Genomic DNA, 18,221 nt, shown 5'->3' with positions numbered 1-18,221 from the left:
TCACTAGCTTGGTTGTGTTAGTGCTAATCAGCTACAGTTCTCCCAGACCTAAGGCATAAATATTTTCCAATTTTGCTGTCCGAAGTATCTGGGATTCTCTGCCTTTGAGCATTATTTAGCTGTCAACCCACATTTTCCTATTTGAGTTAGTCTTCACCACAAGTTTGTATATGCAGAGCAACTTTGATCTTTCTTGTTCATACCAGTAGGCATTCCCTTTTGTGTTTGTCCCTGCCTTCTCATTTGTTGATTTTATTATGCTAATAAAGTACCAACAGGGCATGCATGTATACAGTTGCGCATGGATCTTTATTTTTTATCTTTTAGAAAACACTTCCCCAACCAAGAAATGTGCAAAAGCACAGAGTCAGACAGTTGTGAATTTGCTTGTGTAGTTTTCTAGTTTTGTGCAAATACGAGACATAAAAAATAATATACCGTATTTTTCGCCCTATAGGACACACTTTTCCCCCTCAAAAAATGAAGGGGAAATGTGTGTGCGTCCCATGGGGCGAATGCAGGCTTTGGCTGAAGCCTGGAGAGCGAGAGGGGTCGGTGCGCACTGACCCCTCTCGCTCTCCAGGCTTCAGGAAGCTATCCGCAAGCCTTGGGAGCTCCGCAGGAGTTCCCGTTGGGCTCCCAAGGCTTGCGGATAACAGCCTGCATCCTGAAGCCTGGGGTGCGCTGCACAACGCACCCCATATCTTCGTGCAGATATCGGGCAGCCCCACAAGCTCGGGGGACAGCGGGGAGGCGAAGCGCCACCATCCCGCTATTCCCCGACCTGGTTTGGAGGCTGGCGGTGGGAAGAAGCACGCTTCTCCCCAGCGCCAGCCCCACAAACTCGGGGGACAGCGGGGAGGCGGAGCGCCACCATCCCACTGTTCGCCGACCTGGTTTGGAGGCTGGCACTGGGAGAAGCGCGCTTCTCCCCAGCGCCAGCCCCACAAGCTCGGGGGACAGATATCCGCAAGCCTGGGGAGACTGGTGTGACTTCCCGCCGGGCTCCCTAGGCTTGCGGATAGCAGCCTGTTCTGGGGGCTGGGGTCGGGGGAAGCTCAGGCATCCCCCGCCCCAGCCCCGCGCCTGGGGGAGAAATAAATTTCCCCCCTTTATTTCCCCCCCCAAAAAACTAGGTGCGTCCTATGGGCCGGTGCGCCCTATGGTGCGAAAAATATGGTATGTATAAGGCTACAGTCTTCCGTTCAGGGGTGCCCTGGAAATAGGGGTACAAATGGAAAAGAAATGAAAGAATTGAGGAAGTAGTAGGCATGGATAGGCTTGAAAAAGGGAGTAGTAGACAGCAGGGATTGAGCCATCCACCCAGAAACATCGAAAAAAATAGTATGTGACCTCAAATTTGTTCTTCAGTTCCCCCAATTCATCGGATTATCCCCATATCAGGTAAACCTCAGTTTACAGGGGGGAAGCATCAAGACTGGTGCTGTTGGAGAGTAATGTCATGTGGACTATGCAGATTAAATGGGAAGGCAAACAGCTGCAAACACACAGTGAACTCTGGTGTAGACAAGTCTCAAGTAAAATGAATGCAGAGCTTCAAACACACATGCATGACACTGAAATAGCCCGTGTCTTACTAATTCTAATGGCTTGGATCCAAAGGTCTGCTGTGTGAGGATTCATGATTTTCACCAATTTCCCCACCCTTCTGCATCCCTGCACACTGCATCCCACATTGTCCCAAAGGGATTCCTACCCCAAAGGAGTGGATTTTAGAGGTGTTGAGGGGGATGCACAGAAAGGGGAGATGGGAAAGTCCTGTTCCATGAGCCGAACTCCTCCCACAGATATTAGGTTACAAACCACTGATTACTGTTTACTATGTTGGCATTATTTTGGTTTGAAGGGAGAAATGCTTCATGGACATGTCTCTGCAGGTGTTCTGTTTGCTAACTTCAATGTTTGAGAATAGAATTGCCTTACTGGAGATTAATGTTGCTGCCCTGTTGAGATCCCAGCAGAGTGAACTCCATTTAAGTGGAAGTGAGAAAGGCCTTTCTGTAGTTGCCAGGTAATGAATCATTAAGTCACTTGGTTTTATTTGAATCTCTACCAGTTCCACCATACAGCTAGCATCTGTAACAGGTTAGAAGATAAACTGTTAGATATAGGGTACATTCAGATGTGGGGATTGTAGCATTAGTGCTTCTATTCCAGATGCTAATGTTCCTTTTACATGGCATTACCTGCTGCATAATGAAAATGTGACTTTTTGATTGATATATACCACCATGTTGTGCTAATTTTAAATGGTGGGAAAGGACGGGATACTCGAATATTGCCCCAGATTTTATCAAGTGAAATTGCAACACAAAGCTCCTGTGATTTTCTGGGTTGATGGGTTGTAATCATCAGTTTCAAGTACAGTACAGTGGTGCCTCCGGTTACATACACTTCAGGTTACATACGCTTCAGGTTACACACTCCGCTAACCCAGAAATAGTGCTTCAGGTTAAGAGCTTTGCTTCAGGATGAGAACAGAAATCGTTCTCTGGCGGCAGGGCAGCAGCAGGAGGCCCCAGTAGCTAAAGTGGTGCTTCAGGTTAAGAACAGTTTCAGGTTAAGAATGGACCTCCAGAACGAATTAAGTACTTAACTCGAGGTACCACTGTATTGATCTTCAAGCTCATGAGAGGAGCTGATCTTTTTTGGAAATCAGTGTTTCTAGCAGTGCCACAAAGTCACTAGTACTGCTCTTTCATAAATGGTTTATATATATATTAGTCTTCTGCTTTGTTTGATTTGTTGTTGTTGTTGCTGTTGTTGTTAACCCACCCTTACTCTAAGATCCCAGTGTGGGTTACAAGAATTGAAGCCCAGTGTTAAAAACAATTTAAAACAGCATACAATTACAAAATCACGGTGGGTCCTAAAAATGCACGTCTCCCGCGTCCAAAGCCCGGGTTAGGAAGTGTGTCTCTTCTTAGGTGCTCTCTTCTGCCAACCTCTCCTTTGTGCCTGAAGAAAGAAAAAAGCCAACTTGTAAGTAAAAAAGGTAAGTTTGGTAAACTTTCAACTAGTTTGGCACTTATTTATAAATAGCTATTCTTTGTTTGGGGTGAAGAAGCATCTAAAAGGGATGGGTTAAGACCCAGTATCACCTGGGAACACAGCTGGCATCAGATTAGGTATCTGGGGTGGTAACCAGCCATCTTTTGTCTGTCTGTCTGTCTGTCTTTTCTGGGGCTGTGTTATTCTTTCTGTTCTGTTTTTATTGCTGACTTTGTTAGCTGGTTTGAGGTTTTTGGACTGAAGAATTGGATTAAATATTAATTTATAAATAAATGTTTTGGTAGAAGATACTTCCAGGTAAATTGATGTAAGATCAGATTATTCCACTATATCCAGCACTAATTTCTGGATGCAAGATTATGTACATGTGGAGTCCTACTTGATGCAAGATTTTTCCTAGTCATTGATGGTACCTGCCTCTAAAACCACCTCCATCTTGAGATCAGGCTGACCCACACATTATTTTTGCTCAGTTGAAACTTTAAAACCTATTTGTTCCTGTAGGCTTCTGGAACATCATGGGGAGGGCATCTTATGTATAATGTAATACTGACATTATACGATATGATATTTAGTTTTGTTTTTATATTATTTTTATTATTAGTCACTGTGGACATTAGAGGAAGGGCAGTGCATAAGAAATCAAATAATACCAATGCTCTCTGCACTGGAGACAAAATAAATATGTATGGAAAACATTCCCCTCAATTGAAGCAGTGAGAGAGGCTACACAAATAGGAACTGTAGATTTGCATTACTGCATCTCTGGAACTCAGGCCTGTTGCACAGAGCATCTTGTTTGTTCAATTTAAAAATAATTATGCTTTTAAAAGACAGAATTATATAGCAGAAGTTCAACATCTTAAAAGCTGAAACAAAGTAACCTGAACTTCCTGGGTATCCATATTTGTAACTGTGGTTGTTAAACGTATTTATTTATTGTTTCTTAGTTGTAATTATTAACTATTTTATAATTACAACTATATAGTTGTAATTATAACTATTTATTTATTTATTTATTTATTTTTGTATGTATTTTTAAACTCAGGTACAAAAAGCCAAATAAAAGACCAGCCGCTGGTCTTCCATAATAAAATTAAGTCCTCAGGTTACATGTCAGCACCACAGTGAGTACATATTATGTAATTATTTTTAGTATTTTAAGATTGATTTTTAAATTTTATTGTAGAAAGAGAAGCTGCATGAATGTCACAGCATATTTGACATATGTAAAATGGGCTAAAGAGTAAAAAATATTAGTCTGACACTATTAAAACTAAGGTTTAAAGAAATGCTTATTCAGGAAACTGGCACATTCACAAATAAATTAAAATTGTAAGTCTAAAATTATGCAATTTTAGCAAAATCTGCATAGCTTGGTCTACAAATATCACTATTTTTCATAATTTATTTGGATTTCTTAGTGATGGGGTGGGGCCAGGAAGTATGTAGTTCACTGAAACCTTTCTGTCAGCTATTGGAAATCTCCGTCTTCTGAGATTCCTGCGCTCTTTCTGCATCCCTTCAGAATCACAGCATGGCTTTATATGAGTTAGTGGCTATATGTGTATTGCCAGCCTGATTGTCCGTGTAACTTAGATTTTGATATTCCTATACTGAGGCAGTTATTTCTGATTGCTTATTTAATGGGTTTGAATGCAAGAATTCCCTTCCTCTGAAAGAAGAAGCTTCCTCTTGCGGAAGAGAACTTTTGGATTCAGCTCACTGTTGTAACAGTAACACCAAAATGTTACAATCATTTCGTAATCCATAGAAAATGAAGTTACTGGACATTTACATTGTATTCACTTGTCTCTAGTGAGTTAGGAAAACATGGTACCCTACCTGATGTATTTGCACGTTTACAAACCTATACATTAAATGCAAAGAGACATTTCTTGTCAGGTCTTGTTTGGCCCTATGAACTATTGCCCACTGTTTTCCACTGCAGAATGACCATGTTCTCTCCAAAGACCAATGCAAAGCAAAACAATCTGGAACTGAAGTGCAAGAGAAGTTGCAAACGGTAAGCAATAAAACTGACATGTCTGAACAAATGCATTAATGACACTGAAGCAGAACTAGTATTATCCTGCATTTACACAGTGGGGGGGAGATTCCAAATAAAAGAGGCATTAAAATTATTTTAGCAGTATGTAACTTCTATTACACCAACACTTGTTAATGAGAAAATATTGTAAATTTAATGGTAATACATTTAAGTGTACACCACAGTTTGTCATTTATCTTTTTAAATGTTCTCCTGTTTCTTTACCATTGAAGACGAAATAAGGAAGACTATCCACGTGTCAAGATCCCTCCAAACAAATCTGAGAGACAGATTATCGTAGCTGATAAGCCAACTTCTATATGCTGTATTCAGTATTCAGGTACAGAAAAATGTTCATGCATTACGTTAGATGTCTGCAGCATTCACCTGCTAAACATCATTTTTACGTACATAGGGCTCATAAAGGTTCATTCAGACAGCAAGCCTGCCTTGATTTTCAGCATTGACTACATAATCCTGTACATGTCTACACAGAAATACATCCCATTGACTTCTGAGGAATTCTTTAAATGCAGCGTATATATAACTACAATATTTTTTTAAAAAAATGATTTGGTATATTCATGGTTTAGAATTATCAGATTAAGTTCCTATACTCCTTATTCTTACAGGGGATGGAGAGTTGTTGGCTTGTGGCTTGGCTGACAAAACTTTGCTGGCATTCAATTCAAATCTTACAGGAACACCAACAGTTTATTCAGGTACATTAATTCCAGCCTTTTTCAGTCTTAGGTCTTCTGTTTACTTCCTATTAGTGCACGATACAGCACTTTAAGCAAATGTCGTTTTTACTATGCTACCTGTTTTTAGCGCTAGTACTGTATATTATTGCTATGATTTCTTTTTCATTTTTGAACCTTGGAGCCCACCATGCTCGGTTTCATTTCCACTAATTTGCCTATTTTGTCTTATATTGCTAAACCTGACTGGAAGTTGAAATTTTCTTCTGTTTGTTTTTTTTTAAAAGATATTTATTGAAGTTTTACAAACAAAAGAAAATTACAGAATAAAAAGAAAACAAGAGAAAGAAAAAGAGAAAAATACAAAAAATACAAAAATACATTAAAAAAATACAAAATACAGAAAAAATATATAGAAAAAATTAAAAACAAATCAATTTTTCCATGTCTTAAATTTCGTTTGCTTATTTCCCTGACCTCCTCACACCTCCCTTTTTTGTATTCCCATTCACATGGTTAGTTCAGCAAATCCTTACCCTCTTTCATTTATCTTAACTCTATATCTCAACATATTATAACTATATATTTTCATCCGTTATCAATTCATTTTTACATATTCTTATTGACCTTGTTACTAAGGCCGCTTAATTTCAATCCAACATCATTTTAACATTCATTAATTTTACAATGTTTCTGCAAATAGTCTTTAAATTTCTTGCAATCTTCTTCCACCGACTCTTCTCCCTGTCTCGGATTCTGCCAGTCATTTCTGCCAGTTCCATATAGTCCATCACCTTCAACTGCCACTCTTCCAGGGTGGGTAAATCTTGTGTCTTCCAATACTTTGCAATAAGTATTCTTGCTGCTGTTGTAGCATACATAAATAAAGTTCTATCCTTCTTTGGCACCAATTGGCCGACTATGCCCAGGAGGAAGGCCTCTGGTTTCTTCAGGAAGGTATATTTAAATACCTTTTTCATTTCATTATAGATCATCTCCCAGAAAGCCTTAATCTTTGGGCACGTCCACCAAAGGTGAAAGAATGTACCTTCATTTTCTTTACATTTCCAACATTTGTTATCGGGCAAATGATAGATCTTTGCAAGCTTGACTGGTGTCATGTACCACCTGTATATCATTTTCATAATATTCTCTCTTATGGCATTACATGCCGTAAATTTCATACCTGTGGTCCACAACTGTTCCCAGTCAGCAAACATAATGTTATGTCCAACATCTTGTGCCCATTTAATCATAGCCGATTTAACCGTTTCATCCTGAGTATTCCATTTCAACAGCAAGTTATACATTCTTGAAAGTATCTTTGTTTTGGGATCTAACAGTTCTGTTTCCAATTTTGATTTTTCCACCTGGAAGCCTATTTTTTTGTCCAAATTATAAGCCTCCCTTATTTGATAATAGTGAAGCCAGTCTCGCACTTTATCTTTTAATTTCTCAAAACTCTGCAATTTCAGTTTGTCTCCTTCTTGTTCCAAAATTTCCCAATATTTCGGCCATTTGGCCTCCATATTGAGCTTTTTCTGAGCCTTTGCTTCCATCGGTGACAACCACCTTGGGGTTTTATTTTCAAGTAAGTCCTTATATCTTATTCAGACATTAAACAATGCTCTTCTGACAATATGGTTTTTAAATGCTTTATGTGCTTTAACCTTGTCATACCACAAATATGCATGCCACCCAAAAACGTTATTAAAACCTTCTAAATCCAAGATGTCTGTGTTCTCAAGAAGCAGCCATTCTTTCAACCAGCAAAATGTTGCTGATTCATAATAAAGTTTAAGGTCTGGCAGGGCAAATCCACCTCTGTCCTTTGCATCAGTTAATATTTTAAATTTTATTCTGGGCTTCTTGCCCTGCCAGACAAATCTAGAAATGTCTCTCTGCCACTTCTTGAAACAGTCCATTTTGTCCAAAATTTGCAATGATTGAAACAAAAATAACATTCTTGGCAATACATTCATTTTTATCACAGCAATTCGGCCTAACAAGGAAAGCTTCAAGTTTGACCATATCTCTAGATCCTTTTTCACTTCTAACCAACATTTCTCATAATTGTCTTTAAATAAGTTTAAGTTCTTAGCAGTCATATTAGCCCCCAGGTATTTTACTTTCTTAACCAATGTTAAACCTGTCTCCTTCTGAAACCTCTCTTTCTCAATCGGTGTTAAGTTTTTCTCAAGAACTTTAGTTTTTAACTTGTTCAACTTAAATCCTGCCACATGACCAAATTCTTGAATCAGTTCTAATACTCTTTTAGTACTAGATTCTGGCTCCTGTAACGTCAGTACTAAGTCATCTGCAAAGGCTTTCAATTTGTACTGTTTAGCTCCGACCTGTATACCTTTAATCAGACGGTCCCTTCTGATCATATTTAGGAGAACCTCCAGGACCGAAATAAAAAGCAATGGGGAAATTGGGCAGCCTTGTCGTGTCCCTTTCTCTATCTTAAATTCCTCTGTTACCACGTTGTTAACTATTAGTTTAGCCTTTTGTTCTGAATAAATTGCACTTATACCATTTTCAAACCCTTGACCAACCCCTTCTGTTTGTTTTCAGGGGTTGATTAAATCACTGAAAAGGTTTGAAGGGAGCTTACAGGGGCTGTGGAAGCAGAATTTCCTTGGAGGTGGTGGTAGCAGCAGAGCTGCTCTCTTTTTTATTTTTGCACAAATTTTCCAACATAACAACTGCAAAGCAACATAACAAATCTTTGGTTATCACAGGCTAAGACCCCTTCTAATGGTTTTCTACATTTATTTCTGATTTTGCATTTTATTACTATGCTTATTGCTATAAATCCAATCTTACACCAGCTAATCTTAATGCTTTCCCCAATAATTTATAAAGTCCTCCTTACAAAACTTCTTGTAACCCTACAAGCGATGTTAAGTAATTACAATTGTCTTCCAGATACAACATAAATTTCTTCCAGTCCTTTAGGAAAATCTGGTCCTGCTGGTTTTGAATTTTCCCTGTTAGTCTCGCCAGCTTAGCAGCAGCAGAGCTGCTCTCAGTGCCTGCCTACCAGACTACAATACCCTCTGCTGCCGCCTCCTGTCATTCCAAAAGCTCGGGAACAGTGCCTTGTCTAAGGCATCCCAGGGGGAAATTGTGACTGCCCCCCCCAAAGGCTGCCAGTGGAGTCCCCACCTTAACCTAGAATGCCTTGGAATGACACCACTTCCAGGGGATCCTGGGAAGAACGATAATGGCTGTTGGTTAGCAATGCCCCAAAGAAGGTCTCCCACTGCTTCCAGTAGGTTTACCCCATCTCAAAAATCCCCCCTTGAAAACTCACTGAAACCCGTCTGTCAGGACTGGTCGTTGTCCTCTTCAGATCACCACACAAATGCTTCTTGTTCTTTTATAAAACTTTTTATTGCGTATTAACAAAACATTCTTATAAACGGTTCTTAAATATTATTCCTCAGAGTCACTTCTTTCAGATACCTTCTGAGCTCTGCTTCTCCGTGACCAGCCACCCTCAAAATGGCGAAGGCGCCCTTCCCTTCGCTTTCCCGCTCTTTTTTCTAACCTCCTGGCTAGAGCTGGCCTGTATCCCCTCCTCCCAATCTGAGCTAGAACTTAACCCTTGCCTTTCCTGGGAACAGCCGGTCCCTCCCTGTTGTTCCTGTTGCTCTCTTCTCTTCAATTCACTGCTCTCCTCCCCCCCTTGGGGAATGCTTTCTCCCTCTGGGAAACTGGAATCTTCTAACTCTAACTCTTCCCTGACACCGTAGTTCATAGCTTATGGAGATTGGTTGTGACAAAAATGGAGAATCAGCGTATAAATTTATAAATGAAATGCATACATGTATATTGCAAATTTAAATTCAGTGCACCAGGGGGCAGTCTAGGACTTTAAAATACTATATCTTTAACATTAACAGTTTTCATCTTTGTAAATGATATGTGCTGGGTTATGACAATGGGATGTTAGATCGGCTCTTTTAACACTTTGAATTTGTTTACAGTTTATAGGATTGAAAAATGAAGTGGCCACACTGAACTGAAGTTGCTAAATTAATGTTCTACAATACCAGTCTTCCCTTTGTAAAGAGAGAAGTTACAACTCTGATTTGCATGTGAAGCACAATAAAGGGCATCATTTAACACTGTAGTAACAACAAGTTTAGGCTAACCATGCTTTTATACTGCTACCAACTTGCAGTATATTTATATCAGAATGCCTGGCTAAAACAAACTATAGTCGGAAGCAATCTTTATACTTGAAATAAAATTTAAGGAATATATTCCTGTTCATCATGGTAAAATTCCAACTGCACTGTATATTCTGTTAAACATATTACTGACGTGTATAAAGTAAAACATTCTGAGACTTCTCTGATTCTAAACCTAGACTTCTGAAAAAACAAGAACAAGTGTGTCACAAATTCATACTTTTGCTATGTGTATTTATATCTCTGCCTCAGAATTTTTCATAATAATAAATTGTTTTTAAATAGAGTCAGAGCAGCTGTGGGCAGGTGGGCAGAATCAGGCTATTCTTGTTTCTTTCCCCAGATCCTAGGCTGTAGAGATGCTTTAAGTGGGGTTGGGAAATTCCATTTTCTTGGTTTCTCAGGTGTCACATTTTCCATAAGAATGTCTGGCAATACTGGGAAATTCTGGGATGTGTAATTGCCTTGAGAAATTTTCATGAAGGGCAAACAAAAAAAATTGTTTATGTGTAGTAATACTTGTTTCATTATAAATCAGCTCAGACTGCAATTGCATAAATGGAAAAATACATAGATACTAGCTATTTAACTTCAGTTTCCATGCCTGTTAAACCAGGCATCCTAGTGGATTCAGAAAGAAGCATTATGCCATTGCATATTTTACTGATTGCATTCCAGTACTAGAAATTGATTTCCCTAGATAATAGGAAATTTATATAAATATTTGGTTACCGGCATGTTGTGATCAGTCTCGGATTTGCTAATAGCCTCTCCTCTGGACAAGCATGTTTTGGCCAAATAAAGTTCTACAAGAAAGACAGTATCAGGACATGAGAATTAACAAAATGAAGAATGAGCAAGTCATCTCTTCTCACTAAAATATTTAGCTTACAGGGGAAAAATGTAGCCTGTATGTGGCCTGAGGATACCTAAAACTATAAGAAGGAGGAATTCAAGTTGGAGGGTGAAACTGTACACTGCAACAAAAAGAAAAGGGATTTTTGGTAAGGCCGATGAATCCCTACTTTGCCCTTCCTGCTCTGCTGAACAATCTCTGTAATTGGCACTTCTGAAGCAGTTTAGTTGTCCAGGATGGGAATTTTGACAAATAAGGGAGATGGCTAACTCCACACTGATTCCAGGTCTCCCTAAGTCCACCTCAGCAGGAAGAAGAATAGGTATCTTATTAGTTAATAGAAAATCCATTACAATGGTACCTCGGGTTACATACGCTTCAGGTTACAGACTCCGCTAACCCAGAAATAGTACCTCAGGTTAAGAACTTTGCTTCAGGATTAGAACAGAAATCGTGCTCCGGGGGTGCGGCAGCAGCGGGAGGCTCCATTAGCTAAAGTGGTGCTTCAGGTTAAGAACAGCTTGAGGTTAAGAACGGACCTCTGGAACGAATTAAGTACTTAACCTGAGGTACCACTGTATTTTCCTTTGTGGATTGAAATTTTAATTTAATTATTTAAAACCCCTCTTTGTATCTCCACATACATTCATACATTATTATATATAAGAATTTTCTTAGATGAACAATGATCTTTCTGGGGGGGGGGGAGTCTTCTGATTTATTAGGAATGTATGACAGACCTGTTTTCCAAAAACATTTTTTCTTTATTTTTTTAGGGCATGATGGTGCCGTTAACTCAGTTGGTTGGAGCCATGACAACAACTGGCTTGTTTCATCTTCTGAAGACAGAACATTAAGGATCTGGTCAGTCAGCAGTGCAGAACCTGCTTTATGTCTGGTAATAAACATCTCATGCCAGTTAGATAGATTTGGGGTACTGTTCTCTATGACGCCTGTTCTCTATGACCCCAAAATCATTTGGAATGTATTTCCAATTGCCACCTTAGTAATTGTGAAAAAAATTCTAGGATAGTTTAACACTTCTAGTTAGCAATAGTGATGGCACTGAAATTATCAAGCACATAAAACTGTGTGTTCTGTAATTCATGAGCACTTTATGACTTGAGTGCCACTCGCCTCGAAGTTCTCTGGTATTTCAAAATGGTTGCTAAATTGTTACAACGCTCCACTTCCATCATGGGCCATTGCCTGGAATGGAGAAAGAGGGGTGTGTGTGTGTGTGCGTAGTCTACACACAAAGGTAAATTTTAGATTTGTTAAGATTTGTCCATGTTTGCTTCTGACCCCACCCAATGCTCGCTTGTGGCTCCATAAAAGTTGCCAAAAAGGGAATGTAGCCCTCATGCTGAAAAAGAGTTCTCCTCCTCTAATACAGAGAATGCAAAGAAGAAGAAATTGGTTGTGTGTGTCAAAGAGGTTGAGGAGAGATTGGCATTCAGGACATTGTAATTTTTGTGATGTGATGTTATTGTGGGAAAGAGCACTGAAGTCAGACTAGATTCTTTGTAAATGACTGGATTTTCAGAGTGACATTGTATTTTCTTAGGGCTTTAGGCCTTGACTAATTTAATAGTAATTATAAAGAAATGGACAACAGTGTAAGATGAAGCAAGATTTGTAATTTAGAGAAATCACCTGTTAGTCAGAAAATTAACAAAAGAAGTAATCTGACAGTGTGCCATAAAGAAACCATCTGTATTTTTCTGACGGAAAATTATATAGTATACATAGTTAATTATATATATTTTACTTTTAGGGAAAGGAAATGTTTCATAAATCCATTCGATCAGCACAGTTTTATTATATAGATACATTTATATTGTTGTCTTGTGGAGCAGAGTTTCACATGTTAAGATGCTACCTTGATACCAGCAAGGATGAGATGAAACGGTAGGTAAAGTCTTATGATTCTTAGAAATACCAAGTATTCTTTAGATCCTGTAAGACACCTAAACAAAGTAATGAAAGAGGAAAAAATAAAACTGCAGTCCTATGGATAGTTACTTTGCAGAATGTGCTATGGAATAGAGTGGGACTTTTTAATATACATGCATCAGATTTTGCTATTAATGTTACATCTTGCATCAGAAAATAAAAATAGGAATATTGTTAGCATGAAAATTGCCTCTGGTCACATTCAATTCTATTGCAGTTAATTTCATTTAACCTCAGATTTAATTCTGCCCAACACTACCTTGGAATCATTACTGTCTTTTCGGCATCTTTTGCTACAGTATTATTCTATGTTATTTCTAGGGCTGTAAATTGTAGTACAGGCCTATGCATGTTTACTCAAAAGTAAACCCCACTGTGTTCAACGGGGCATAATTCTAGATGTATTGGGTTGCAGCCTTGATCAGTTTGATCAACAAAAGTTATAGTTTAGGATGGGGAAACCTTTTTCAACTCTATGGTCACATTCCCATCTGGGGGCTACATGCCAGTAATGAGTGAGGCCAGAGGCAAAAGTGGGTGGATCATCAATGAATATAAACATTACCTTTGCACAGTGGGCAAGTTTCTACACACAGCCTCACACACCCCTGTGCCTTCCATCTAGGAAAGCAAGGACACATTCCAGCCATGCAGAAACAGTTGATTGAGGCTGTGAAGCTAGGCTGGTAAAAGATGTGCTCTGCAGAAAGAAATAGCTTGGGAGGAGGTGTGGCTTGGAGAGACTCCCAAGGGCCAGAAAAAGAGACCTTGAGGGCTGCATTTGAGTGCTGGGTCTGACGTTCCCCACCCTGCTTTAGTTAATGATTTGATCAATTGTAATCCTGAGAGCAAATTTTAATTATTGTGGTTGAGAGTTCCGGGAACACTTGTCTGTTTTTGAGGCTAATTTGGTGTTGCTGTGTTAATGTAACAAGGAATGAAAAAGAAGGTATTAAAGATGGCCTTGCCTTTCATCAGTGAACATTACCTTATAATGTAAAAAAACAAAAGCTATCTCACAGTTCCTTCCAAATGTGTTGATTTCTTCCAAACAGTTTACAGGCAGATGCTTAATCAGATAAAATTCTTTAATCAGTGGACAGTAATAAAACACTTTTCATCAGGGTATAGATCCATTAGCAGTTGGATGTGAGGAATTTTAAATATACAAACAAGTTAATACACACATACATCAACCAAAGTTACACAAGTTTAAATCTCATTGATTTCAGATGTCTAAGATGTTTATTTGGGGGGATTATGCTATTAATAACTACTAGGATCACATTTTTTCTTTCACTTAACAAATCAACTGATTTCATTGCCTGTGCTTAGTTCCTTTACTGGATTTAATTCAGTGCTGAATGCCAAACAAACAATAGCGCACAGAAGGAGAGAGGGGGAAAAATTAAAACACCCACAAATTATCCTGACAGCCAAGTTTGATATAAGTAAAGAAACACAAAAGAAAAAGTTTAATTTGTCCTGATGTTTTGTTTGTGGCTTTCTTTATTTCGATTTCCCACTAGTTTTGCTTGTTATGTACCATTGTGCTATTACTCCCATTTCACCTAATTCTTCACACAGTTCTTTGATGAGTCAGATTTGGAAAAATGCTTGTATGGAAAAGATTCAGTGCAACTATAGACAGAAACATCAGGAATGTGTTAGATCTCTTAATTAGAAGAACATGTTAACACAGTCTAAATTATCCACTCACTTCTTCCTTCCCTCCTTAAAAACTGTGGTGTTTGATCTCTGATGCCATAGTCACACATGCAAGTTTGCTGCATTTCGACCAAGAGTTCAAGCATTTCCTCCTTCTTTTCCCAGGAATAGGAATAGACAGAAATACAAAAGAAAATTAACTGATGCAGTGCTTTGAGATGTACACTAGATTTAAATTTCATAACAAAAAATTATGTAAAATATTTTTACATAGGCATCTTTTACTTTATGTTTGTAAGTATAAGAACTGTTTATAAGATACCTGTTAAAAAATTTCATTGTTTATTTCATTGTTTTTATTATTTGATGTTATTTATATATTTCTGTAGATACCGAAATAAGAGCATTTGTAAATCAGTACAGAAATTCCCCATGGCATCTACAGTGGAAATTACCAGCCTTTCAGCAGTCAATGAATTCTATTCTTGTATCCTCTTATCAGTTATTACCTATGTTCAGCATTCAGTCAGAAGCACTTAATTTGGAACAATTGGCATTAGCCTCTTATCACGATTACTAAGCTGCTACATGTGTTTTAGTCTGTAGCTTATTGTTGATTTTAATTAGTTTTGAATGTTTTTTAAATAAAAAATATGTCTTTTATTGATAAATTTTAATGTTTTATGTTTTTGTGTAAACTGCTTTGAGGTTTTATTACAATCAATTGGTATATCAATTTTGTTAAATATAAATAAATAAAATTAGTCCCATTTAGTTATGTGGAACTTTTGCACAAGTAAGCATGCATAGGCTTGCACCCTTAGCCAACTTCAGTTCTTTAATATAATGATATGATAGATTTATCTTTTAATATCATAAAAAGCAAAGCCATTAACTTTACTATGCTGCTATTATCATGCTGTAAAATCATTAGTGGTATAAATTTGGAAACATGCATTATGATGATGCACCTTTGTCATTGGTGCTATTTCTACCAGTGTGTTGAACAACACTGGCTAGTAAAGTCAGGCAAAACTGCTTAATTTATTTAAATGTAGTGTGCATTTTGCTTGCATATGAAAGAGATGTACATACATATACACAGCTTAACAGAACTTTAACTTACAGAGATAACAGATATTGTACTGGCAGCTGGTAGCAATCGAGCACTAGAAGTCTTTGACCTCAATGTGGGTTGTAGTGCAGCAGTGATAGCGGATGTTCATTCTAGATCAGTTCACCAGATTTGCCAAAACAAGGTAAGCCTAAGATCTCTTAATAATTTTAATTAAAGCTTATATTCTAAATGGCGATGAGCATGAAAGACTCCTGTTCATAATGACACTCCCTTTCTTGGAAAGATTTAGAATTTTACATGTCTAATAAATTGGACAGGGAAGCATCAAGCTCTACTTCTCAACCCACATCGTTCTCTAGCTTGTTGCTACAGTGTTGTTGTTGTTTAGTCGTTTAGTCGTGTCCGACTCTTTGTGACCCCATGGAACCAGAGCATGCCAGGCACTCCTGTCTTCCACTGCCTCCTGCAGTTTGGTCAAACTCATACTGGTAGCTTCGAGAACACTGTCCAACCATCTCGTCCTCTGTCGTCCCCTTCTCCTTGTGCCCTCCATCTTTCCCAACATCAGGGTCTTTTCCAGGGAGTCTTCTCTTCTCATGAGGTGGCCATAGTATTGGAGCCTCAGCTTCAGGATCTGTCCTTCCAGTGAGCACTCAGGGCTGATTTCCTTAAGAATGGATAGGTTTGATCTTCTTGCAGTCCATGGGACTCTCAAGAGTCTCCTCCAGCACCATAATTCAAAAGCATCAATTTTTTGGCGATCAGCCTTCTTTATGGTTGCTACAGTAGTTCATCTGAATTACTCTCTACTGTGATGACCATAATTATGAAAAAGGAAAGCAACACCATGACTCAGTATGGGAAATGTTTTGTGAGTTGGAGAACTGGTGCTAACTTGCATATTCTATTTGAATATGGGTAGCCAAGCATATAGCGGCATAGTCAGTGTGGTGCTGTATTATTTGGCATCTGCTTTGCCAAATGTTCTGTTGTGCTCTCAGACACCCAAAAGCCAGAGGCATAAGCAGCGTTGCAACATGTTTTACACATACGTTCCAGAACATTAAGAATTAAATAAGGATAGTTTTCAGTGCCTATTGAATGTGGTCCAGATATCCCAATTATGAATGCTCATATGATTGTGTGTGCACGTTGAGGGATACTATGCTGAAAAATTAAGAGTGCAGTTCAAGTGCTGAAAGCCAGTGGTAGGAAGTAAGAGGCCTCAAAACATGGTGCTTCAGGCAGGGCACCATCAGCTTTAGATCTGCTGGATCCAAAGCTCACCAGCTATGCCAGCCTTCGGTTGGCATAGTGCGGCAAATGCCCCTCCCCATTAACCATGGTTGGTGTGAGATAGCGGGGCTTGGGATACAGAGATATACCTGCTGGTCCACTCTATTTCACTTCACTACTGCACAGCCCTAGTTAGGATTGTTTGGGTAAACCATTTTGGAAATCCCTTTCAGATGTGCCACCGTGGGGGCTGTTGTGTTCTGCTGTTTACACGCATCTGGCACACATATGCTTCACTGGATTTCAGCCACCATCTTCAGTCCCTTGAGATGTAACTCATACCACACCACACTCAGTTGGCATGCTTTACTTCAGTATGCTTCTTACAAGTAACTTGCAAACATTGATTTGTACCCTGATATTTATATTTACTTGGAAGTAAATTTCAGTTAAGCATATTTCTAAGTATTTGATGCTTAGATCACAATCTTAGTTAAAAGATTTTTTAAATGCTGGATTGGCATCATTAGAGCTAAAACAACATTGCTATTATAAAAAATGGTCTGTCAGCAGTTCCATTTTAATCCCAATTTTCTTCTTGTATTTATAAAACGAATATAAAAATTCACTCTTGGCTAAAGCTTGGTAGTCAGAAGGGGGAAATGTTCCCAAATTTAATCTAAATAGATTCCACCTTCTAAGTTTCAGTAGTGCAAAACAGTTCTTGTGGTTTCCGATATTTCTTGTTAATCTATAAATCAAGGTTTTAAATGCAGTTTTGAAAGCTAAGTATTCTGTAATCTAGACTTTATTTTTTATTTCAATGACATGAAACTAGATCACTCTTTTAGATGTCTGCTACAGAGATAATTTTAACAGAACAAACTCCATTAAAAAGTTGCATAATCAGTCACATGGAGGAAAGTAAGTCCAAACAGAAGCTTTTTGCTGCTGTTGCCACCCATGTCTCCTGCTCCTGTCACATTAGTGGTATGCATGTGACTATGCAGGTTCAGAACAGTTTGACATGGTGGGTAAAGTTTGGCTTGGCAAGGACATATCGTGGAACCACATCCTGGTTTACATGTGGTATTAGTAGGAAGCGTCTATCCTCATCAATTTGAGCTAGTTGTCCTTAGCTTTTCCATGTTTGGTTGCTTCACTGGTTATGCTTTCTCCACAGTTAAGGAACTGCAAGCTTTTTTAACGTTTGGAGTTTTGTTAATATATGTCCCCTTTCAGGTTATGAACATAGAAGCTTGGTTCAGCAAGATGACACATGGCAGGGAGAGGCAGAACTCATTTTTGCAAGGTTTCCAAATATTACATACCATTGAGGAAAGTGTTTGAAGTTGCCCTGAGGGTCACTTCACACTTCACTGTGGCTATGCCAGATTTCCTGCAGGAAAGTGTGAAAGGAAGATGCACATTTCTTCAACTT

The 18,221-nt window shown here is 38.5% G+C and overlaps 1 protein-coding gene across 5 annotated transcripts in view; it reads left to right on the top strand.

Moving 5' to 3' along the window:
- The window catches only part of WDR27 (WD repeat domain 27), an 81,115-nt gene that overhangs the window by 9,390 nt on the left and 53,504 nt on the right, over positions 1-18,221 (top strand). For 4 of the 5 annotated variants that reach the window (XM_053382430.1, XM_053382431.1, XM_053382432.1 and 1 more), the window contains exons 13-22: positions 1,899-2,032; positions 2,949-3,016; positions 4,082-4,160; positions 4,985-5,059; positions 5,317-5,423; positions 5,716-5,805; positions 11,619-11,740; positions 12,620-12,753; positions 14,856-14,953; positions 15,604-15,725. In XM_053382430.1, the coding sequence (XP_053238405.1) occupies positions 1,899-2,032; positions 2,949-3,016; positions 4,082-4,160; positions 4,985-5,059; positions 5,317-5,423; positions 5,716-5,805; positions 11,619-11,740; positions 12,620-12,753; positions 14,856-14,953; positions 15,604-15,725 (1,029 nt within the window). Of the gene's footprint in view, positions 1-1,898; positions 2,033-2,948; positions 3,017-4,081; positions 4,161-4,984; positions 5,060-5,316; positions 5,424-5,715; positions 5,806-11,618; positions 11,741-12,619; positions 12,754-14,855; positions 14,954-15,594; positions 15,726-18,221 lie in introns of those variants that run through there. The other variant, XM_053382434.1, reaches the window with a different exon arrangement.

This window comes from Podarcis raffonei, chromosome 3 (assembly GCF_027172205.1).
Source record: "Podarcis raffonei isolate rPodRaf1 chromosome 3, rPodRaf1.pri, whole genome shotgun sequence".
Taxonomy (NCBI): Eukaryota; Metazoa; Chordata; class Lepidosauria; order Squamata; family Lacertidae; genus Podarcis; species Podarcis raffonei.
The sequence above is the reverse complement of the archived record's forward strand: the minus strand, read 5'-3'. Positions and strand labels throughout refer to the sequence as shown.